This window comes from Orbicella faveolata, unplaced genomic scaffold (assembly GCF_042242905.1).
Source record: "Orbicella faveolata isolate gen_17 unplaced genomic scaffold, um_ofav_v1 contig_47, whole genome shotgun sequence".
NCBI lineage: Eukaryota > Metazoa > Cnidaria > Anthozoa > Scleractinia > Merulinidae > Orbicella > Orbicella faveolata.
The window spans coordinates 23,030,684-23,056,331 of NW_028301577.1; the positions used below are offsets into that span (position 1 = coordinate 23,030,684).

At 39.8% G+C, this 25,648-nt stretch overlaps 2 protein-coding genes across 2 annotated transcripts; one reads left to right on the top strand and one right to left on the bottom strand.

Moving 5' to 3' along the window:
* The first annotated feature begins 12 nt into the window (after nucleotides 1–12).
* On the top strand, nucleotides 13–16,472 carry LOC110061170 (endoplasmic reticulum aminopeptidase 1-like). Its single transcript, XM_089280263.1, has 19 exons — nucleotides 13–161; nucleotides 366–1,125; nucleotides 1,911–2,187; nucleotides 2,927–3,047; nucleotides 3,468–3,736; nucleotides 4,555–4,689; nucleotides 6,114–6,179; nucleotides 6,728–6,793; nucleotides 7,729–7,925; nucleotides 8,518–8,600; nucleotides 9,278–9,408; nucleotides 10,081–10,136; nucleotides 10,546–10,693; nucleotides 11,094–11,167; nucleotides 11,934–12,035; nucleotides 12,731–12,904; nucleotides 13,588–13,728; nucleotides 14,622–14,703; nucleotides 15,383–16,472. The coding sequence occupies exons 2-19, from the start codon at nucleotides 470–472 to the stop codon at nucleotides 15,554–15,556; spliced, it is 2,952 nt and encodes a 983-aa protein (XP_089136389.1). The 5' UTR covers nucleotides 13–161; nucleotides 366–469; the 3' UTR covers nucleotides 15,557–16,472.
* Nucleotides 16,473–18,551: 2,079 nt separating this feature from the next.
* Nucleotides 18,552–20,962, bottom strand: LOC110061150 (QRFP-like peptide receptor). Its single transcript, XM_020767990.2, has one exon. It carries the CDS (start codon nucleotides 20,229–20,231, stop codon nucleotides 19,152–19,154), a length of 1,080 nt encoding a protein of 359 aa, XP_020623649.1. The 5' UTR covers nucleotides 20,232–20,962; the 3' UTR covers nucleotides 18,552–19,151.
* Between the last annotated feature and the right edge of the window lie 4,686 nt (nucleotides 20,963–25,648).

Genomic DNA, 25,648 nt, shown 5'->3' on the forward strand with positions numbered 1-25,648 from the left:
AGCGTGAAACGGTCACACCTCCACCAGCAGTAACCTGCCACTTGTTTGATTTCAGTGTATTGACCTTGTCAAATCACTTCAAGGGATTTGGCGTTTTTTTCCTTCATCATCAAAACAGAAACAAAAGAACTGAATAACCTGAAAATTATTTGTTACCAAAGGTAAGTAAAAAACACAACCCATCCATAGATGAGTGATTAATTTCACCGCTGGGTTTTGATCTCTTTCAGTCGGATGACGTTCCTATTGGTTAGAGCCTCGCTTGCATCACTATGGCTGTTTGAGAATCTTTGTAAATATTTCAAACCCAACTCTTAAAATAACAGCATGATCTTATTAGTATAAATACTGTTTTCTAACCACAGAACCCATAAGCAGGGTCGTTCTAAGGACCAAGACGGGAGTAAACGTGAAAAAGTTACCTGGAAAAGCAAAGATCGTAACAGCTTGAAAATAAATTGAATTCGCAATGCGCGAGCGAGGTTACAGGGCGGCGCCGGTTGAAGATGGCAGCGAATCATTGTCTTCTAACTCAAAGTCCCGCGTCAGCTACCAGGGAAGCAGAATGTGTAATGGCAAGCTGTGTGCGATCTTTTTAACACTAACTATCGCCCTCGGAGCAATTGTCCTCTTCATTTTCTCCGCATTTGTCCACGCCTCTGACAGCGAAATTGAATTCTACCGTCGCGCGGTTGACTACATCACAAGGGATCGATTCACCCGTTCGGCAGACAGCGAGAAGAACTTCCCCCGCAAGAATATTTTGCTACCCAAGGATATCAAACCAGAGAGATACCAAGTTTACCTTCATCCAAACTTAACGACCTTTGATTTCCACGGAGGAGTTAAGATTGATGTCACCGTCGAGAAGCCAACGAGAAATGTCCTCCTTCATGTTAAACACTTAAACATCACAAGTTACGGTATCGAGGACTCCAAGGGAAATCACCTTCCTGTTTTGCGAGTAGCAGAGAGCAAGAAACTGGAGCAATATTTGGTTGAGCTGAGAGATGAACTAACACAGGGAGAAAAATATACGGTAAAGTTTCAGTTTAATGGCCATCTGTCAAATACAATGACGGGCTTTTACAAGAGTTCATACAAGACAAAGAGTGGAGAAATAAGGTAAACGTTTCTTAACCCGTAACCCAACACTGATAACACTGATCAAGATCTAAATTTCCTCAAAAGTGAGCACAAAATCAATAGGTTAGGTTATAAGAATAAATAAATTAATCGCTAAATCAGCTTTTCTTGATCTTAAATGAGTTTCTCCCTAATTATCTTTAGAAGAAATTCATGGTAGCCAATCAGGTGTATTTTTTTCGTTTAGTGCTTGTTTTCAGGGTTAGTGATCATGTCTGTGTTTAACACTTTGTTTTAGATACTTATTATCTGCAAAAACAAAATTACCTAGGCTTAGGTTATATATAGTAAAATGTCAGAAGTAGATTTCCATTTACTTATCTCCCCCGGTCCTTGACCGTACTCCTGAGGGCTCGCATGTCAAGGATGTGCGCCAGAAGGCGTGAATAAATCCTCAGAAAGAGACCAATATTGCCGTTCTCCCTAGGCAGTGGGCTCAAACATGAGATCAAATGTTCCAAAATACTCCGCGGCTCAAACTTTCTGACTAATATAAACTATAAATATCCTGCCTGTAGGGCCAAGTTTGGATCACACGCGCGACTGGCAAAGCTTCCTCGTGTCTTTCCAGCTTACTTCGCTCACCGACTCGGTCTCTCTCGGGGATTCGTCGCTCGCGTGCGTGACCCAAACGTGAACCCCCTCGTAACTTAAAATAGTTCCCTCGTAATGCTTGTTGATGTTGGTACAAGCGTTTGAATCGCGAGCATAACCACTTAAAAACAGTAAATTATAATTATAATTAATTTAATGACTTTTTAAAGGTACATGGCAACAACACAGTTTGAAGCCACAGATGCCCGAGCTGCGTTCCCTTGTTTCGACGAACCTGAGTTTAAATCGAAGTTTATTGTGACCTTGGTTCACCAGAAGGAGTACAAAGCTCTCTCCAACATGCCGGTGGAGCGGGTCGTGACTCGTCCTGATGACGGCTTCGTGGAGAGCCACTTCGAAGAGAGTCTCAAGATGAGCACATATCTACTGGCTTTTATTGTGTGTGACTTTGCTTACAAGGAGTCTCACACGAAAAACGGAAAGAAGGTATGTATGCTACGTTGCCTTCATGCATTTTTGTTCGCGTAGCACTGTTCTACGATTATCAGTTGCGTAAGGTGCGATGGTGGTTTGGTGACCAGATTTTAACTTTCAAATTGTGTTGTTGTCAAGGGCAACTGGCTCCGTTTCCAGTGGCAACTTGTCCGCCTTTGACGTCACTTGCTGCAAAACGCGAAATTGTAGGCGACGATCCCATAGGAAACGAGTAAAGTCGCCCGTGGCAACACCGTAATTTTAAGGCCAAAACTTCGTCACCGAAGCTCCGTCGCGCATTTCTCAACTGATATAATCGTAGTAAGTCTGTTGTTATGGCTGGGGATCAAGAAAAGAAAAAGGATTTAATGAACCTCTCGTTTTCTCTGTTTGGAATACTTTCTGAGCCTGTGGTTCTCCGTAGATAGCTTGCTAAGTGTCAAAGACGCGTAGGTAAAAGCCGACTTGAGACTTTTCCGTGTGTTTACAAGTGCTCGCAAAATTATGTGACTGGTTAGAAAGAATCAGAAACTCTTCGGATGTATCACGAAGATTCCATAGCATCGGCTAGCTGTCGTGACACAGACGATATATAAAAATCTTGTTTTCTCCACAAAGGTTGTTTATACCAAAATGGATTCAAAAACCTGTCAATTTGCACCTTCGTCGGTGATTCAAAGAGTTATGTTGGCCAAGCTTCTAGTCAAAAGGCACCTTTAATTTGAATCATTTTCTGTACCATTTCTTCCAGATTCGAGTTTGGTCCAGGAAGGACGCAGTTGAAAGCACAAGCCTGGCCTTGAGCGTGGCAGAAAATGTTTTGAATTATTACGAAAAATTCTTCAACATACCGTACCCACTTCCCAAGATGGGTAAGTTAAAATAATTTATGAAGACATGATTGATCATCGCAGTTATACATTAAGCAACTGTGAAATTAGAGCCCGAAAAAGATAATTCAGGCTTGAACGGGATTCACTTGTATCTTCACCATTTCGGGTATATTACGATCTCACCACGTGACCAGCTGACCAATCCAGTTGACTTGATAGCTCAGTTGGTAGAGCACTGCACCGGTGTCACAGAGGTCATGAGTTCGAATCGCTTTTCAGGCTTTAATTTTACCGCTGTTCAAGTGGTGTATATAACTGCGATGATCAATTATGTCTTGACATGTTTCTCCGCAGTTGAAATATATGATCGTGCATATATTCACTTTAAACATAATTTAGTCGCGCCTTTAAATCTGAAAATTTGTGCTCCACGTTTCTTTTTATTGATCATTTCTCCAGACCTGGTCGCTGTGCCTGATTTTGCCGCTGGAGCCATGGAGAACTGGGGAGTACTCACATTCCGCGAGACCTACATGCTGAGTGACCCGGCCTCCTCTAGCGCCGCTGACAAGCAGGATGTGGCCATAGTGGTGTCTCACGAACTTGCGCACCAGTGGTTTGGTAACCTGGTCACTATGAAGTGGTGGAATGATCTGTGGCTTAATGAAGGCTTTGCTAACTATGTGGAATACATTGGTACTGATCACTTCCGGAAGGACTGGCGAGTGGTAAGTTCGTTCAGTTGGAATTCCTGACAGTGGCATAAGCTATTATTATTATTACTATTATTATTATTACTATTACTATTATTCTTACTTACTAATTTCGCCAGCTGATCTGAATTTATTTAGTGTATCTATAAGCTTAAATATGTACATGTAGATTCAATCAGGTGAAGGCAACAATCAGTCCAAATCGAAATGAAAAAAAAAGAAAAAAAAAAGAAAAAAAAAATTCCGATTCCACGTTTTTGTAAAATGTGGACGGAGGCTTTGGCCTTGTCCCGGGCGCCGTCCACACTCGCCGGAGAAATTTCAAAACGCAGCTTTATTTAATTTCTCCGGTTAGGCCTACCGTCCACAATAATCCGTCGCGATAACGGAGCTTTACGAAAACGCTCTTCAACCCGTGTGAACGGAAAACATTTTGAAAACCGAGTTTTTCGGAAACACTGTAGTCACGATAATCATGTGATTTTCCTGACAGAGTTTTACTCAAACGTAAATCCAAAATGACCGGTGAGTGCTAAGTTTTAAAATTTGGCGTGGACGAAAAATATTTGATGGTCTAAACGCGTCACGTGAACGAATATTCCACAGCTAAAACTGGGAAATATCCGAAGATATTCCCAATTTTCAAAACAGCGCGGTTGCGAAAAATATTTGAAGGATAATAAACACAATAAGCCCCCATTTGGCATGAAAATATTCTTGCATATTTGTCCTTGGACGTTATCTGTTCATAGTTTTCCTCGAGCTACCTTACGCTAGTATCTTGTCCAAAGATAACTTGTTAGTAACAGTTTGCTCTTTTTTGTCGTTCCCAGCTTGAGCAGTTCGTGGCTCACACATTACAGACGGCACTGTCCGCTGACAGCATGGCCAACACTCATCCGATATCAGTGCCGGTCAAAAATCCTTCTCAGATCACAGAAATTTTCGACAGCATCTCTTACGATAAGGTAAGATCCTGTGCTAAAACATTATTAGACAAATATTTAAAAATAGCGTTAATAATAATAGGAATAAGTTTGTATTTGACGGAAATTGTGTTCCGCCTCCTGTAATAGGCCATTTCCGAGTTGCCTTGTGCCTCTGTGCGAAAACGAGTCTTGGTGCGAAACCATTCATATCAGTGAACAAATGTGTTCTGCCTTCAGGTTCATTTTGATGCAAATTAAATTCATTTTCATATAAAAGGTTCTGAGTCGTTTTGAAACAGAGGCACAAGGTAACTCGTTTTCATTCGATCTAGTTAAGATGTCCCAGGGACTTTTGTCTCGAACTGTAGTTAGAGTTACAGCGCGTGCGTCGCGAAGCACTGTAATGAAATTTAAGGGGTTTGGAAATGTGATGAACCACTCTCGATTTTGAAAACTTCTGTTAGCGTACTTTGCTTGACAGATATAGGCGCCCTCGTCTTCCGCCATCACGTCTCTCACGCTCAATCGTGAACGACGAACTCGCGTCTCGACTTTTGTGCGGTGGCTCAGACCAATCTCTTTACCCGCTTTAAACCACGTGATGTTCAGGTCGTCCGGCCCACCAATCACAGTGCAGCTTATAACAAATTTGCCACCAACGTTCAGAAGTAAACGGGATGCATTCAGAATGACGCCTTGAATTTCTAAAGAGAAAGAGATGCGCTTGTAAGAAGGGTTGATCATGCTAAAATATCAAAGACGAGAGACATTGTTTCACCACATTCCAAACACTAAAACGAAATGAAAAAGTGGAAGGGGGGTGGGGCGGAGGGGAGGAGGGGAGAAGGGTAATTTTAAAGGGGAAGGGCAAAAGCTTCAACGCTAGTACTCTTTTGTGACGGGTTGAAATTACAACCTGCTGGCTTATGTAAACCCTCATCAGTCGAACTCCCTTTCTTTTATGGTACTGATTTAACCTGTCAAAACATGTATAGAAAAGTGAGAAACTGCAGATACCAAGAGTGAAAAAACTAAATGTCAAAACTAAAATAATTAAGGTATCACAGCTACCCACCTATGAGAAGCAAGAGATCTTTTGTAGATCATCTTATAACTTGCTATCAAAGCAAACTGTTTCCTGCGGTAAGGAGAAGAAAACCCGAGACGAGCTAACGATAAACAGTCAATACGAGATACAACATACTTTCAAATTTGCTCGATATTTCAGTTTGCTTAACAAACGTTTTACGGGAACTATCCGTGGGATTCATCCATGTCTCAATTTGGGTCTGAAGCAAAAAAGATCTTGAATGTTCTTTCTATCGATAGATCGCTAAGCAGTAATCATATACATTGAAAGAGACAGGGAGCTAGTAGATTTCTCGCGCGCGGCCTCTCTTCGCCTTATCTCCAGTTACTACATGATTTTCACTATAACTTAATTGTGTCTTTCTCCTCTGAAGGGTTCATCAATAATCCGTATGCTTAGAAGCTTCATTGGAGACAAGAAATTTCAGAAAGGATTAGAGGTATAGTGTGTACATTACTTGCAAAAAATCTCGGACGATTTTAATTTCGGACAAAAAATGTGTCCGAAAATAAAACGGTCCGAAATTTGTAATTTATACGTCCGAAATTTTAAGCGTCCGAAATATTTACAATACAGTTTAAAACTTTTGAACAGCTTCAAAGCCGCAAGTTTCCTTTATGAAGCGAACTCGTACTGAAACACTGCTTGAGATATATAATGGCTTGATAGAATTTGTATTATTTTCTCATCGGTGTATCTGTAAACCTTGAGGGTGCAGTATATAACACCATCATTTTCACAGGTGTTCCAGTCTAAAACGCGTTTTGTAAGCGCAAATATATCGGGAGCTATGTTTCAGCAAAGTGTCCGACATTTTGTCCGATATTTGTCCGAAGTGAGATAAAAAGTGTCCGAAAATTAAACGTTCGAAATAAAACGTGCGAAATTTTAACGTCCGATTTTTTTTGCAAGTAATGTAAGTCTTAGTTAATTCACCTTCACATCCTTTATCTCCAATCTCACAACACCGATGTCATCCATTTTCAGCTCTACCTTAATAGCCACAAATACGCAAACGCGGCTGCTGATGACTTATGGAAAGCCTTAAGTAAGGTAAGTAATAGAGAGCAACGATTTCAAAGGGACGTCGCCACAGTCTTCTAACCATGAAATATATAACTCTTATGCTCAAATATTTTTAAAGCTCAAAGTCTAATTGTTTCGCCTGAGTCTATTTAATCTCAGCCACTCCTGTTTTATTTTGAGTCATCATCGTTTCTTGCGAGCTTTTCTCTTCCGATGTTAAAAAGTTATTTTGACGTTTGTTTCTACGAGAAAACGTTGTTTATTGAGAAGTTAGACTTAAAATTATTTGGCCGTGCTTGGAGATCTCAATTCAATTAGTATTCACAAACACAAAATCTCTACCCATGAGTGTTAAGATACATAACGTAGAATATGGCAACCTTTGAAGGCATTTAGAGTAGAAACTGAGTTAGAATCAGTCCAGTTAATTACACAATGGGTGCAATCTTATTGATATACAACTTGTTCTGTGACGTTTTACTAAAAAAGGTGAAACAACACGAATCAAACAAACTCGATACAGAAGGTAAAAGTTGAGCACCGGACTTGCAGAAAGTGGATCAGAGACTGACTTTCTATTTTCGATTTCTAGGTTTTACTTTCGATAACGTTATACATGAACGAAGTATTTTTCTCAAAATTCATCAAGTTTACACAAAGGAAACCATGATCGTGATAGTGTTTGGATATCTGATCTTAAATAGCATAGATTTTTACGAGTTCGTTTCTCCGTTTTGTCCTTAGTTTTAGTTTCGATCGAGAAAATATATCAAACACTAAAGACAGTGTTTGATCACATTTCAAAACAACTCGACTTTCGTCAAAAATACTCCGCAACGCGTCGTATTTTCAACTCTCTTCTCGGTGTTCGGAAATGTGATCAAACACGGTCTTTCGTGTTTGATATTTTACTTCGAGCAGAACTTCGTTTTGCATCAAATTGATCATTTTATTTCACCTAGACGTGCAAAGATCTTGACGTAAAGGCCATTATGGACACGTGGATTAAGCAGAAGGGATACCCTGTGGTGTTCATTGATGAAAACAAGCTCCAAGCCAGAGACACCCAGAGAGGCTCCAAGAAATTGGTTGCAAGACAGAAACGATTCCTGAGAGACATTCCTCAGGGGACAAAGCAGTTTGACGACGAGGCCAAAGGGTAAGTTAAAGATTGGAAACTGATTTTCTTGTTATGTTAACAGTACTTTGAGAAGCAGATAGGTAAGGAGAAAAACATCAACACTTAAGACTAGTCTCGATATACAGCCAATTCAGAGCTACATCATGCAAATACATGTACAGTTTAATCTCTCTATAACGGCCACCCTAGAAACGGGAGCACCACTTTACTGGTGGTTGGAGAGAAAGGGCCGTTGTAGGAAGTGGTTTCGAGAAGATCAGAGTAGTGTTTGGATTGACCATCAGTTGAGACGACAAAACTAAGCTGATGTAGACGGAAGATTTTATACGTGTGGGAAGGTAGCCGTTAGTCGAGCGTCGACGGCCGTACTTCACGCAATTAAAACAAAAAAAAAAAAAATGCAGATACAGCCTTATGTCTAGACTGTTGGCAGCTGGTCTTTTCTCTTAGGGTGACTTACACGAGTGTTAAGCCATCGCGAACGTTAAAGGGCGTGCTGCACCCAAGTCTCGTCCCATTCCCCTTCGGGCTAAAGAGTCTCCCTGCTGAATTTCGAGAGAAAGCCAGACTGCCAGCAGTCTACCTTATATCTCATTCCACGCTTTTGCAGTTACCACTGGCACATACCACTGACATATGTGACGTCACGCAGCCCTCACAAAAAACACACAGTGTGGATAAAGAAAGATAGCGGTGAGTGAAATGGACTGATCTTGAACATGAAACTTGTTCATGTTATATCCTGTGTAAATAATTCCAGAAAGTTTCCCATCATGTATCCACTTAACATGCAAGAGACTATGATCTCTTGACTTAATGAACAGTTAACTTACCATATGAGAAAGACTTTAAAACGGTCTGGTTACAAAGAAATGAGAAATTTCTAACCTACTGTGGGTAAGAAATTACTTCACTTCAGCTTACTTTACAACTATGTTATATGTTTAAAGAGCCAAGAAAGATATTTAATTAAATACTAAAGCGGTTTTCAATTTAGTCATTGCCGCAAAACCAAAACCAATTAGATTACTCAGCCAATCTCAAACCGTAGTAAAACCAAAACCACAGTAATTACCTGATTACTTTCGACACTCAGTTGAAAACCGCTCTAAGTTATTACAATTAAAAGAGTTTTTACTATAGTTATCCTTCAAATAAACAAAAAACGTGAAACGTTTCGCTAGGAATCCAGTTTAGAGAATTAGTTTTCAAGTTAACGTTTGCACAGATCAATTTTTGTTCTTTCATAACAGAATTCCATCTTTTATTTCAATCTCGTTCTGTTCCTTATGCCTTCTGAGTAAAGGGTGCCCTGTGGGAATAGACATACCGTGAATCCGAACTCTAACAATTTCCAGTTCATTTTATAGTTCATCTTCCCTCCGTTGGTAACCATTACAAATGGATCAAGGCAAACGTCGGTCAGACAGGATTTTACCGTGTGAACTACAACAAAAACAACTGGGACCAACTTGCAAAGCAACTCCATAAAAACCACAAGGCAAGACTTGTTGTTGTTACTTTATTCATTGCTAGGTCTTTTGCAAGCTTTATTTTCTAGACTCTTTTGATTACTTGAAAGAAGCTCCGTTCCGGGGGGGGGACTTCCACATAAAAAGGATGGGGTGCTCGTCGCAAATTTTGAAAAATAGCAAAGGTACAAAGATCCTGTTTTGTGGGCGTGGCTTGAAATTTTTTTTAGCCCTCAGTGGTGCCAATTCTAAAACAACACATTATCAGACACTTTCATAATTTTTAAAAGCAATAAAGATGATTGCTTCAAATACCATTGTCATAAATCTCTATCCCGGCAAAAATAAGCTGTTTCATTATACTCTGTAAGGCACTGCGAAAGCTCCTGCTGTGGACCTTTTGAGACTGAACACCCTAAAACCTCTTTTTTAACCCCTAATAGAAAAGACGAGCACCCTCGTCCATTTTATATGGCCTCAGCTCATCGGGCGGAAAACATACCAACACAAAATTAGGTTTCTTAAACTAGAATTACTTCGTAACAGGAACAGAACGGCGAAATTAGAAGTCACAAAGGTCAAGTTCAAAGCACGAAGGGGTTTCAGATTGTCTTTAACACAACACTGAATGCATCTTTGATAAGGCTAATAAACAAATTTACCATTGGCTAAACTTGTTCGATTGAATTATTCTTCTTTAGGTTTTAGCAGCTGTGGACAGGAGTGGGCTGATTGATGATGCTTTTAATTTAGCAAGGTATGAAAAGTGAACTCCGTGCGTTTTAGCGCGTGTATCCCACACGACAGGTTAGTATTTCGCTAAGCCTGTGATCTCGACGAACTGAAGACAAAATCGAGGGTCTGTGGGCAGACTAGACGAGAGCATGATATTGTCTCACTCGTGCAGTTTCTAGAAGATAGAGTTTCCTGAGAGACGCTATTTATATGAGTTAGTAGGATCAAAGTCAAAGGTGTCATAGAGCTAGCCACATGTAAAGCTAATCTTGACAAAAATGGCGCAAAACAGTCATAACTCAGGTTAGTAGACCATGCCACTAATAACAAACTAGGATAAACATTTAACCGGAGTTTGCGAGTCAGTGCCAAGTGTCTTCCTGTTAGCCAACACTGATATTAATTTGTAAGCTGTTTGTGTTTGTACTCAGGGCGGGTCAACTTGACATGTCAACTGCATTGGGTCTGACAAATTACTTGGATAAAGAAAGGGAATACGTCCCATGGTCCTCTGCTCTCGGTCACTTGGGTTTCATTGGCTCAATGTTGAGCATGCGCCCATCGTACGGGTATTACCGAGTAAGTATAGGTTAAATATATTGTAATAACGAGGCATTAGCAAACAACGGCAAAGTCGAAGATGAATCTGACTCGCTCAGACCTGATGAACTGTGATAGGTTAATGACGCAGAATTTGCACTGAGTCCTAATGAGTCCTTCAAAGTGCCTCTAGTTCTGCACTCTTCAGTATTAAATTAGTTCTTGAATAGCGTACTGGCCCATGAGATTGCAAGCAGTGGGACAAAGGTCCGCGCGAGATCCCGCGTGCGTCAATATTTTGTGCGCGCAGGTTTCGTCTCTCTCTTTAATCAATACTTTTTTATTTTCCTTTTGTTTTAGTTTTATTTTATTATATGATGTCACATCTCGCAAAAAGTCTAGCGTAATTAACTTTTACTTACAATTTTTCTGTGCTCAGAATTACATCGTAAAGAAAGTGAAGCCACTTGAAAAATATGTTGGATGGGAAAGCGAGGGCGACATCCTCAAGATGTAAGTCATTTGTCAGCTTCATTAAAATACGTCAAAAAATGTGACAGAATGAAATGTTAAATGAAAAACGAATGAAAAATTCTCCGGTTTTATATAGGAGGAACGTCATAATGGTGAGCATGTTTTGGATGATCGAAATTTTCCACATTTGAGAAAATTCCTAAATGGAAATTTGGTTCCTAAGTCATGAAGAATTTAATTGGCATTTAGAAGCTTCTTTCCACAGAACACCTTCAAACCTGGTTCTCTCGCATGAATAAATCTTATTAATTGCTTTGAGAGCTCTTTACCTTTAATTGAAGGGGGCTAATCTTTGCCGACGTCATTGTTTACATTTTTCTCCATTAACTTACGACTTTTGCTCAGAGAAGGCACAAATCGATTACACAAATTTAAAGAGCTTGTGAAATTTAGTAACTGGTGAAATTTTTGGCTCTTTGGTTTAATATTCAAGAAGAAATTGGCTATCAAGAACTGCACAATTTCTCGGTGGAAAAAGCGCTTATGAGCTGATACAATCTTTATAAAATGTTGAGTTTTTAAACCCGCGTCGCACAAAAAGTATTCAATGCATTGGGCTCAGATTCCTTGGGCAGCAATTGTGCCATGCCATGTCAATATTCAGTGCTGATATTTTTGTAGCTTGATTAGACACTGTATCGCTTATGCTATAATAAGGCAAATATTGTAAACAAAATTAAAGATTCCCCAATAGGTCAGCGTTCTCATTTCAAAATAAGACCGTTTCTTCACCGATTGATTTTAGGTATCTCCGAAACAACGTGCTGTCAACGCTGGCCAGCCATGGAGATGAGCATGCAGTGAATTACAGTTTGACCGGATTCAGAATATGGATGAAAAATCAAAGGTTAATTATTGCAAACAACCAACTTCTATGTTATCATGTTTAAGATTTGCAGTCACTCTCTCTCGTCCCTACAACCATTAGTCTGTTTGATAGGCGGGTAGTCAGCGTCAAGTATTCCTCGATTCTGATCAAATTTCCAGCTGTTTAGTCACTTTTGCCATTAGTAGATAGCATTATAGCGGAAAACAGTTCTCGTGTATTGAAGAACTTCCGATTCTTCTCGCTTCCATGTAATAATTTACCATACTTAGCTGTAAGAGTAAAAAATTATCAGTTATTGGAAGCGGTTGAGCAAAATATCGTGCTTTGTCAATGACTTGTAGATCAATGTTTCGCCTTAGCCTTCGGCTTCGGCAAATAATCGAGCTGCGACACACCGACAAATCACGATATTTTGCGACAGCCGAGTTCAATAACTGTTTGACCACAAAGTTTGTTTTCATATTAAATCACTCTCAGACCGTTCACGAAGAGCGATCTGCCATTTTTCACACGAGAGCGTGATTACAATAACGCTTGAACAGAATATTATTTGGAGCTGGTTAAACACATTTAGACGGTATTACGCATGAGCAGACCATTATTTGTAGGCAGTTATTTGCAAGTCACGTGGTGGGCTCTCAGCCAATGAAAAGGATAAAAAAAAAATACATCGAATGATAATATTTATTAGTGAGCGTACCTTTTCCCTGCAGCCTTACAATCTCTCCTCATATTCGTGACATTGTGTACCACACCGCCATCAAGTTCGGTGGAATCGAAGAATGGGAGTTTATGTGGAAGAGATACCAGGATAGCATTGACCCAACAGAGAAATCCAGGATATTGTACGCTCTCTCAGGCACCAAGGAACCTTGGTTGTTGAATAGGTGACATTTAATGATTCTTTTTATTTTAACCCAGGCTATTTTACTCCCAAGAGAGTCCAAGTTTAAAAGTTCAAGAAATATTACCAATTTTTCATGTAAACGGTGAACAAGCCCCACAGTATCAAAGTATGGAGCAATAGCTTTCGCTTGAATGCATATGGTCAAACACTAAGGATTTCATCGAAAGAGTGAAACAGGGTTATGTAGTTAATTTTAAAAAAGCGCTTACTACGTCACGGTTCGTGCATCGTGAAAAGTTTAGCCTAAATTTTTGAAGTTTGTCGTTTGCAATCCGTGTTTATCTTCTAGATCCTTAACCATCCTTGCTCCTTTATGGTTTATTATTATCTCTTTGGTATTTTTCTATCTTAGTAAACTACTGTTTTCAGGTTTCTCTCAATTCAAAGGTAATTTTGTGCGTGGCCAAAATAATTCAAAATACCGTGACCGAGCTTCTTTACCTTGTACGAGGGATATTAGTGGTCAACGAAGCCTCAGTTTTGAGCAGGAATAAATTGAACACTGAGATAGGGCTGACATCTTCAGCGCTGAATGTAGCCCCTTTCATGTTAGATGGAAAGAGCCGAGAGGCCAGTGTTACTCTAACGCTCGAATGAAAACTATTGGATATGAAATGACTGATGACAATTTAATGTTCCTTCCATTTTTGTCACTGATTTCAGGATTCTGGAATATTCACTGGACGAGTCTAAGATCAGGACACAAGACATGTTGCATGCTATTTCAGGAGTTGGATCTCACATATATGGACGGCTTCTTACCTGGGATTTTATCAGAAAGAATTTTGACAAGATTGTCAAAAAGTAAGACCTCCTAAAGGAAACAGATATTGGCGACTTTGTGCGCGCATTTCTCCCACCAGATCTGTGTATAGTGCCGCTAGGTAGTGGGGAAGGGATACTCTACAAAGTTTTATACGGGGAGCTGGCTCCCCCTCCCCGGGGTCCAACCTGTTGCCATGGCTACTTTTTTGTATACCATTTTGACAGGAAAGGTGCCCCTTCCATATAACTTTTATAGAAAAAATGTACCCCCTTTCACATACCTACTCTAAGAACAATACATCCCTTTTCGAATACCCTAGAATGAAGATAATGAACAATATTTCGATAGAACATCAAGTGTTACCAGAAGAGATGTTAACCAAAAAAGTATCATATATTCAGTTCCCGTTCACGTTGCACCTAAATGACAGATTGCCCTACCCTTTCATATAACTGAACTTGTGAGATACCTACCCTCGGCTTTTTTATAGCTGAGGCATGAAAAAGGTACCCTTTCGGACGATACCTCTACGTGTACGCCGTTTTAGGGAGCCCCCCTTGGGGCATAATGTGCGCTTCCTCTTCGCCTTCCTTGAAAATGTTTTGGCAAAATTATTTTTGTTAAAGAATTTTGCTTTGATGTATTCTACGCATGGCATTGCCAGTTAGACATTGCATTCCCAAATTGTTTAACTTGGGCATCGCTGAAACATACTCTTCGCCTCTTTCAATCCTTACAATTTTGAAGTTCATTAACTAAGTCGTACTTTTACTACCCCCTCTCCCTCAGGTGGTTGTCTCTAACATTGTGACATTTACAGGGGTAGGGGTGGGGAAGTAGATAACAGGGGAAGGAACTGCTAACCGCTTCTCTTTCTTGAACTAGAATGTCATGATCACGTAGCACTAAATTTTATAAATAACTTGTTTAGGGTGGGGAAAGACGCAATGGAAATCAGTTATTTGATCGGCATCGCTACACGAGGATTTAATACGGAATTCCACCTTCAAGAGGTAAGATAAAACACGTATTTGTGCTATACTAAGATATATTTTAAGATACTGACATATATTCTAGAATAGCATTTATTTCAGACAAGCTAAATAAGATGAAAGGGTTGTAAGTCAGGGAATAAAAATGGGAGGCCAGTTTAAAGAGCTGTTAGCAGGACGTTTGCTAAATGACAATACATATTAGATAGTTTTGGTCTCAAACAGGGTATGATTTTTGCACTCTAGTCTCGAATTAGACATTTTGTTTTTTAGACGAAGCTACTTTTTCATCATAATCGATAAAACCATCAACGAAAGCCCTTCAAAATGTCTTTAACATCAGTCTGAACGAGGGCCGAACTAATTATGCGGCAAGTCTGAAACAGGGTATTGATTTAACGGTCAGGTTTTCAATAGGGCATCAAATTTCCGTCAGGTTATAAATAGGGTAGGGAAAATCGCAGATTTTGATCTTAAATAGGGTAAAGGTTTTGGGAAGCGGGCCGCACACCCTGCCCAATTTTTCTGGGAGTAACCCAGGACCAAAACGATAATATCCAACTTGGCTCATGCTGCCGTATAGATTGTCTTCAGTATATACTATTTGTCTTTTATTCTCTGTTAGACAGAGGAAAGACGGAATTCGGTCAATAAAGGGTTTATTATCTTAAAACTCTTTTTTCTTGGCTTCTTGTGGCAGGTTGAAGAATTCATCGCAGAGCACAAAGAAACTTTAGAACCTCTGCGTGCGACAAAGAAAGCCTTGGAGCACATCCGGGGATGTATAAATTGGATGAAGAATCATGGGAATGAAGTTGAAGATTGGCTCCAATCACAAGTGGACTCTCTCAGTAGCCGGCTGGAGGACCTCTAAATATGCTCCTCTAAATATGCTCTTATTTTAATGAGCTTTATGACTGTTATCCTCTGACAAATCCTAATCACAGGTGTTACTATCAAACACTTTGGTGTAAAACCTATAGGTAATTTCTTTTATCAGTTCTGACCATATTACTCTTACTGTCCACAAACAAGTTACAGTGCCCGGTTATAGACGTCTGGGAATTGTTTCTTTTTCTTTTTAGATTTCAAAAGCTAAAAGTATGGGTTCTATTCTGGTTTTCTTTGCTTCTATTTTTCTAAAAAAAAAATCTTTCGCACTGTTTTTAGATTTAAGGGTCATCCACAGAACAAAGTAATGTCCATCATGCAGATGTTTGATCGTTTGTTCGAACCAAGTTTTATTTTATTTCAACTTTTTGCACTCAATGTCAACTTTCAGCACTGTTTAGGATTAGTTGATGTGCTCTTAGCCAATCAGCACGCTGAAATGCTTGCACGTATGTTATTGTTTATATATTAATAGGTTTAAACATTAATAAGTCTAGGTGTAGGAAACAAAGTGAAAGCTTTTTAGTGTAGGAAAGTCCATCATTTTGAAGCAAGTCTAGACTGCGAATAGTCTCTCTTTTGCTCGAAACACCTTGGAGAAGAAATCAGAAAACAGAGCGAACGAGATTGCTTGCAGTCTAAAGCAAAATATGAATAGCATTCTATGACAAGCTCTTTAGCCACAAGCAGGACTTAGGAAATCGGGGTTCACCGCTGACGTGTTTTGTTCTTTTCTTCATGTTCATACCACAAACAGCTGCAGCTATTTACAATTTATTAAGTTAGTCAATACTGCAGAAATAAATTTATTTGTTAAAATCTTTGACATCAAACAATGCCTATTCTTATATTTCTTCGTTGATATTAAATGAAATAAATTTATCGAGCGCTGTTGATAACTTCCTGTTGAGTTTAATCATTTAATACTTGGCACTTGCTGATATACTAACTCAGAAATGCGTACAGTAAAGCTTAAACCGGATTCTTTCGAGGACGGAGATGGAAGTAGCGCAGAACGGAAACGTAAAGGGCACCCTAATTCCCCCTTGCCCCCATATTAACAAAAACAAAAAACGGAACAACAACAACAACAACAACAACAAAACAAAACAAAACAAAAAAACGCAAAAGAGGAGAAAATAACCTGAAGTGCAGCATTCCTTCTTTCATTCCCATCTCACCTCCGGGATCTGGAAACTAACGATGAACGCGCTAAACCTATTGAGACCAATTGAGGACATAGAAGACATTGAAAGCGGTAGAGATTCTTGACCTTTGAAATAATGGATCTGGAAAAGAAACGATTGTTGCCAACAAAAGAGAGTCAAATCCATCACCAAGACATTGCTGTGCTCTTACATGAACGCGGAGAAGAGTGCGAGAGCGTAAAATCCACGTGCACAGTTATCTCCCAAACTATCGAGCTGGTCGCCTATGGGCAAGTTAAAATTTGGATTTGTTACATTGTTTCAAAGGGCTGAGGACACAAAATGAAAATACTTTACTAAGTTAAGCAAGAATCTTTTCTTTAGTCTCCTATTTTTCCATAATAGTGAGCTTGCCAGATTTTCATTCCTCTTTCATTCGTTGCTTACTTAATTTTTCTGTGCAGGAATTTAGGAGATTTATTGCCTGACCCACACCCCTCCCCCTCCCCCGCCAGGCCACCAGCTCTCTCAAAAATATAAGCTATTGGCCATTGCTTATTATTGTGATCCATTGTTTCTCTATTATTATCTCACAAAGCAATGGATTAGAGAGTGCCAAACGAGGACCTATAGTCTAATCCATTTTAGTGCGCTGTGAGCTGTTTTAAAAGGCTAAATGAATTATTGTGAAGTCAGGGACAAGAAATGTCTCAAACATATGAATGGGAGTTGGTCCTGGGGCCAGTTTCTCGAAAGCCCCGGAAGCTATTCGGGCCCAAAAAGCGATTTTTAGTTAATCGGTATTTAAAGACAGAGAGGTGTACACGTCTAAAACTTCTTGTACGGAATGGAACCTCTGTTTATATTAAGAATATGTGAATAAAACAGCTCTGTAATCATAAGGTTTGAGATTTAGCTACGGCTTTCCGGGTGCGAAACTTTTCGGGACCTTCGAGAAACGGGCCCCTGGACTCTAAAACTCCTTCTTATCCAAAATGTTGTGTGCAGGTCTACAGGTCTGTTAACCTGCGATCAGGCGTTTTTTTTCTTTTCTTTTTTTTTTGGTAAAGGGGGAAGAGGAAACATGATCGTCAAAATTTTTGACTCGATGAAAAAAAGATTGTCTAATTAAGGTACTTCACCTTCAATTACGTATCAAGAAAACCGGCTCAACATTGATAACAATAGGTATTGTTATAGGACCTAAAATTGGTCTTATATGGTCATTTTGAACAATGGCGGTATAAGCTTCTAAATGCCCGCGGGAGTTTTTGAAGTTTCCGATTACCATACGAGCGCGAAATTTAAACGATCGGAAAGACTGAACGGAAGACAAATTCTCCTGAGGGGAGATAGTATTGGTATAATCCTGTCGGTGCAAATAGTTGCGCTGAGGTGGCTGGTGGGGTGGCGGTTGTGCACATGTATTTAAAAGTGAAAGTAAAAGCTGCCGACAAGTAAGGCATCTTTTTGCTTTAAAATTGCTCTAACCTGGTAGACTCACCACGCGTGGAAGTGAAAGTGAAGTTCGCATTTGGCTAGATTGCGAACAGGCTCTCTTTCGCTCGTAAACCCATAAGATCAGTGTAGGATGAACGCGAAAATAGCGAGCGCGATAATCGAGCGGCAAAGCCGCTCGCTTCGTGCTCCCGCTGTTTCCGCGTTCGACCCACGGATTGAAAAGCAGGAGGAGAGACTGCTTTCAGTGGAGCATTCGGCCAGAGATTAATAGCTCTTAACAGTGCTTCGAAGCTCGCGCATCTTTCCTCGCCAACCGATTGATGTCCATGGAGGTTATTTACCAAGGAAACCTCACGTAACACGTTCAAATTTCGGCAAAATATCCCTTTATTTATGTTACGTTTATTATTGCTGTCAGAGAACACTTTCTTATATTTACAGCTGTATTCACAACGGATACTGTGAAATATCATCACTAAAATGCTAAATTACGTTCGACTGACACGGCTTTTATAGACTTGTTATTTTTTTGGATCAAATTCTCTCTTAAATACTTTGTAAAAAAGAAATACAGAACGAAGACAAGACAATTGTTTTGTTATTCTAATAGGTCACAAAAACGTGCCACGGAAATTGTTTTCTAAAGGGTCTCTTAAATGTCACATCCGGTTTTCAGTGATTTCACGCGAATATATAGTATGGATTTCTATGAAGATAACAAGGTTTGTGATCACAAAGACCCGAGTAAGTTTCTAAAGAACGAGAAACAAAAGCGATTATGCAATGTTAGCGTTCAACTTTGCACCCCTGATGTGTTCTGTCTTTTGTTTTGAAAACAGATAAAAAAATCTAATAATCGCGTTTTAAAATGTTCCGACCTCCAAGGGAGCGCGGTCACAGTTTGCCTGTTTCCAGTAGTGTTTATTACAAGTTGTTAGTTCACGAAGCTTGACAAGCTGTATTTGAATCTCACTGAAACGCCGTCGACGAGCTGTCGTTCGCTATTTCCAGTTCAGCGGTTCTTTTAAATTTGACGCTGTTGTGACGGACATCGTGCAACGCAAATGTCGAATGACTGCCGGCGCGACTCTTTCGCCTCCCTTGTATTTCGAATTTGCATCTGATGATCTCTTTGAAAGATCGTCGGAACTGTCCGCTGTAGAAGCAGTACAAGATCGGATTGGCTGCAGAATTTCCAAAGATAATAATTTGCGTGAGCTTCCACAGTTCATTGCCTTCGTAGACATAGAAATAGCGCAAAGCGCGCACCATGATGAACGGAGACCAACAGCAGAAGAAAAATAGAGTTACTACAGCCAACATCTTTGTCACCTTGTGTTGCTTGGACTCAACAGATCCCACGCCTTCACTGTTCCTTATGTGCGCTTGCAGTACGCGCAAGATTTTCGTGTGCGCCCACACCATGAAAATTAAAGGGCAAATAAATATGAGAACGGCTTGAAGGATGTAGTACGTTTGTCTCCCGCTGTCTCCCCAGTTCGTATTCAAGCAGAGCTGCTTCCCTTTCTCTTCTTTAGTAGCGTATCCGTAGAGCAATGGAACGCACAGTGCGATGGACACGATCCATAGTACTTTTATGACAACAGTACGTTGCTCAACGCCCCGATTTCTCGCTAGCGTGGTTGAAGTGACGGAGCGAGATCTTTCGTAACTGATCGCAACTAAGGTCAATATTGATGCGGAGTACGATGTTTCGATTAGGAAGCCTTGAATTTTACACAAGGCGTTGCCCCCAGGCCAGGAACCGAGAAAGAAGTAGATTATGTCGAAAATCGAAAGAATTGCGAAGAGCAAATCAGCGGTGGCGAGGCTGGCGATGTAGACGAGAAGAATAGATCGCGATGAATGGTATTTCTTGTAGCATGTTAGAAGTGCCATGATGTTGCCGAAGAATGCAACCGTGAAGAAAATGACATACAAGATCATATAGCCAATGATCAACGCCAGTGGAAACCCTTCGTCCATTTCAGAAGGTTTTGCTGTGCTGTTCATCTCGGAGCTGTCATTTGTTACTAAAACCTGCTGCATTATTTTGGTTTGACTCGCTTGGTGTTCTGCTCGAATGCACCTTCAAATGTAAGCCGCTATCAAATTTCTTGGCTGTTACAGTCAGACCCTCTGAGAAGTAATAGTTTCTCGAAGTAATCAAGTGCACGAGATCTCTTTCACATAACAGTTCGCGCTCGTCTACGAGTCCTTCGTCGACTAAATTGCCCCGCTTCTAATTATTGACGCAAAAATCTACCACGGTCTATTGACCATATTGCAACGCGTTGCGATAACGACGCAACACGTTCACCCTGAATGTCGCTGATATGTCATTTTTGACAGGAAACCCGTAAGGTGATTTCTAATTTTAAAATACGTGACAAGTCTGACAAGCAACTATGGATTTATATCTCAGTAGTCCTTTCCGTGCCTGGAACCACACAAAGCCAATCTAAACAGGAGTGATAGATTAGATAGTATATAGAAAAGGCGATTGAAGTGTTTTTTTTTTTTTGAAGAGGCGTGTGCAGTTGACAGACGGATGCCCTCATCCAATTTGTTTGTACGGGTTTCCTGTATGACGTCAGAGCAATAAAGATATGTCACGCTTCGTTATTGTTGGAGATTTAGGTTCTTTCAGTACAACCAACGAAATAAATAAATGGCCAAATGAGAAAAGTCAACCATTAGGCGAGAAAGTGTTCAAAATTTATCCTATTTTGATCTTAAGCGGGTTTACTGATTTGGCCGGGATTAGGTAGTCACTCAATCTTTCCTCCCCGGGCTTTCCTCAAGGGGCCTGTCATGTAAATACGAGCTAAAGACGCTGCGCGGGCGCTACCAGGAATAGGGTAAGTAGAGTTAATTATGTTTACACAGGCTGGTCAGTTTTATTTTTGTCTAAGTCTGATTTGAAAGGTTATTAGCAGTTACCTCAAGATTTCTTTCCTAACTTAGGAATTACATCACTAATGAAGGAAAACAAAGTCATTGCTTGTATTTGATTACGAAATTTCCTTTATTATTATTATTCTTTTTGCCGCACCCAGCGGCCTCAGTTTTACGTTTTCTTCGCTTTGAAGGAAAGTTTGTTCATCGCAAAAAATGCTGTGTAACACAGACCAAGTTAATATTACTCCTAAATATACCGACAGAGGTGACTTCAAATTATCATAACAGACAGTGCCGCACAGTATATATCTACAGATGAGAACATAATTCTGTAATCGGATGTTTTGACAAACTTCCGATCTTATAAATTATTCTTCAGCCAAATTGGTCTTGGAGCAATTTTATATTCTTTTACCGACTTACAAAATGAACTGTGTCACCTTTAATCTATGATAAATGATCACACAGTGTACTGATCAACTAAAAGCGAGCGTTACTGTTTTAAAATTTCCACTTGATACCGGTAGTAGCTAGTAGTTTAACATAAGCGTCTTTGAGTTAATATCTGTGTCACTACAAACATGACGATTGCAATATCTTTTGGTTGGTTTTGAACCACATAAGACGCTTTTCCGGGCACTATTTCCGTATGGCGGTGTCGGAACTTCTAATTCTTATTTTTTTCGTTCAGAAAACTAATTAAATTTGATCAAATATGGACTAAGATTAACATAACCTGACTGGATGAAAACTTACTCGATGCATATTCGATCTGTTATATGCCAAAGAACAAAGCTTAGAAAATCAAAAATAATTTACATTTTGTGTAGAAAGTGGAAAGTAAAATAACGCCGTGTATTGTCGGTAATGTACAGGCGCCTCTCCACTTCAACTATACTATAAAAAAGTAATTAACTCCATACAAGCGGCCCTAATATCCCGAGAAACGGGCTCCTTCGAGGTGTAGAAAACACATTGCACGTCAGAAAAGAACACCCCACCTCAAACCTATTGTCGTCATTGTATTCCTCGTTCTTTAGTTCTTTAGTTCTCTATTGTTTTACGTCAGCTTTGTCCTCTACACCAATTAAGTAAGAGCTGCTTTGTTGTTGAGAACAAGAGTGCAACGGAAATTCCACCAGAACACTTTCGAATGGAAAAGAGGAAGGACTAGTTTTTGTTCCGTTATGGACCTATGGACTTTGACGGGGTCATCCTGCAGGGGCCTGAGGGGGAGAGGGATGGCTAAAGACTGGTTTACACCAGCGCATAAGCATGAACTTAGAATTCTTCTTGATGATTATTCTTTAATCAATTTAAAAGCAAAGTTAGACACGGCATTCATGGAAAACAGGATTAGTTTAATATTTAAATTAGGATTTACTACTTCAATTTTTATTAATTAGTATTTAGCATGGACTGTTTATTAGTAGTTTATTAGTATCATTTTTTTTTTTATATATAACTTTAAATATTAGTATTACCGGATGATTTTTAACCGTGTATAAAGAAATGTTAAATAAATAAATAAATAAATAAATAAATAAGTAAATAAATAAATAAATAAATGAGCCGACATACACAGACGCAGAAAGATGCTGATAATTAGCACCTATTCAGTTAGGAATTTCCTAAACAAAAGGCGCTAATTATCAACATCTTAATATGCTTATGCGCTAGTGAGAACTAGCTTGAACCTGTTCCTCGCATGCGCCTTGGACCCCATTAAGTCAATTTTGTATTTTGGCCCATGTTTCTTGGCTCTTGCTTGGTTTAGAAGACACAATTCGCACTGACGTAAAACAATAGAGAACAAAAGGACAAAAGAAGGAGGAAAATAATGATAACAATAGGTTCTTGAGGCGGTGCTCTTTTATGACGTGTGCTGTGTCTTCTACACCAAACCAGGTTTATCAGGATGCAACGAAAAAATACTGCGGGGGGCGGGGAGGGGAAACTCCCATATAAAAAAGACGGTGTAGCTCGTCGCACCCTTTAGGGGCTAAAAGCGGTGTTGGTACCTCTTGGGCTGTGTTCAGCCTCAAAAGATCCACAGCGGGAGCTTTCGCAGTACCTTTTAGAGTATTGAGCCGAAAAAAATTTGACGTGAGGTAATGTTTTGTTTTAGAATTGGTACCTCTTAAGGGTGAAAAAAAATTCAAGCACGAAATTTGATCCACGCCAACAGGATCTTGGTACCCGGCTTAGGGGTTCTTTTCAAAATCCCCTTTTGATATCGAAGTCCCCCCAGGCTTCGTTTGCATGTTGCTTTAAAAATAAGTACTCATACAGCATGCAAAGTATGACACCTCTTGTACAATCCACGCAGACTGAACTTTGTCACGTCTATATAATAACAACGATGTATTATATATTATAATAACGATATCGGACTTAGCAAACCGAATGTTTTTCATCCAGAACGTAATTAAAAGCATATACAACTCATTAAGGTTACTGGCCTATTAAGTGTGGAAAGGGCTTATTCCATCAGTGATATCAATATTGCCTCGAAAAATGCGCTCAAAGCATGAAAGACAAAGTGATTGAAGTGGTTTTCTAAAGCTACGTAGTGCTATGTTTTCAGAGATAATATGCAAGGATGTACATAGAGTCCCCCAAGAGCAGACAGTATTCTACCGCTGTATGTGGGTAGCAGACGCCACTTGGCGACTACACTTAAAGGGAGGTCGAGGGCGGGATAATTTCTGTAAAGAATTTAATATTCTCTCTTTTCCATTCGCAAATGTTTTGCTCAATGCGATGCGCCACCTTAAAAGTCGACTCCAACTTCTGCACGCTATAAAAACTACTGAAGAATCTATCGCCGTTAAAAGTTAGTTTGTACGATCGATGTTGTGATATGTTGGCAACTAAACACATGCAAAACACTTCGGGTCACCGTAAGGCGTGGGGAGAAATTTAATAGTTGTATTCAAGGGGCAGATAACATCCGATACCAATGCAACCTGCAATATATGACCTTCAGTACTGGTTTTAAGATTAAGCCATTAACCTCAAAGTGCTCTATATTTTCAGGGCGTATTCAACTGCCATGTTTATATCAGGCCATTGAAAAAGCGGCGAGATCAGACTAGTCGGCGGGTCGCACAGACATCCTCCAAATGATGTGAGTAAATAATATCTCAAAATAGGACTGGATCGTTAATCCATCACACCTCTTCGTCTCCTAAACTCGTCTAAACGTTTTTAAAAGTTGCCTCAACAACCTAAAGACGGCGTTTTCATGGTCCATAAAATCGATGAAAGTTATAACCGGAAACTTTGCCAGAAGCATTTAATTCGCCAGTTATATACCTGAGTGGAGAGAGGCAAAGTGAGAGTAAAATGTAATAACCCCGGCTAGGGCTAGAACCCAGACCGCTCAATTCAGAGTCCATTGCGCGGTTATTCGATTTTGTCCATCACGAGGACCCTGCAATAATTATTGTGTTTCTAGACGTTCCCATGACCTAACTTTTGGTTATGACTGTGGTCCGTTATGTCGCTAGTGGGAACCCAGTCCTAACGTGCAATTACAATTCAGTGGTCATGGATGCTAGCTAGAAAAGGTGAAGCCCTACAGGGGCGCCCGGTAGGTCAGGCTGAAAAATTCAGGAGAAAAAAAAAAATTAAGATGAATCACTGGCCTGTCATATTGTTTCGGTTCTTTGGGAAGGAATCATAGATGCATATTGATGAAAAGTGATGAAATGCTATATATTATATATTTATCGATACATCATTATCTTCCATCCCGCCTCCCCTCCTAAAAAAAATCCAACAGTTTCAAAAAGCAATAGTGATCACAACAACTCAAAGACGGCATTCTTGTATATGTTCCATAAAATGTGAGAGCCAAGTGGAGAATAGTATGAAAGCGTGTTCACCTGTCATTCCTCCTTAAGTCAAGCCTGATAGTCTTAGTAGTTTCTGGTTTTATTTTCCTTCTGCGGATAGAAAATTATAGAAATTATGTCGATGGAACTATTTTCTTGTCGCTGATGAGTAGGAACGTGGGCTCTTAACTACGAGATTGTATCACGTGATTCATCCATGCTGTCCTAAGTACATAAACACGCGCAGATAAACTGAGATGCCTCGTGAAAAAGCTGTTATTCTATAAAACATTCATGTTCGGTTTAGTATCGACTGCCTCGTGCAGGGGACCGGGAAAAACAGTTAAGAAGACAGTTCCGAAGTGGCGTGACGCGCGAATAGCGCGCGCGCACGGAAACATTTTGAATTTAAGTTACGCGTACGCTAGTTGCGCGTACGAATTTAAGTTGCGTGGACGTGTATCGGCAGAGTTTTAGACAGTTTCCAGTGAGCAGTTGTTGTGCCTTTTAGAGAGTTTTGTGCCGTTTAGAGTTTACCGTTTTACTGATTTTGAAGTGTTTTGGTCGAGTACCGTTTCCGTTTACCGCTCACGAACAAACAAACAAAAACGAAACAAAGTCAGGACAAGTGCTATGTGGTTGTCGTGTCTAGATCTAGACCACAGAACTTTGTTTCGGGTTTGGAATTGTAAATTTCTAGAAAAATAACAAATGATATTTACTCTT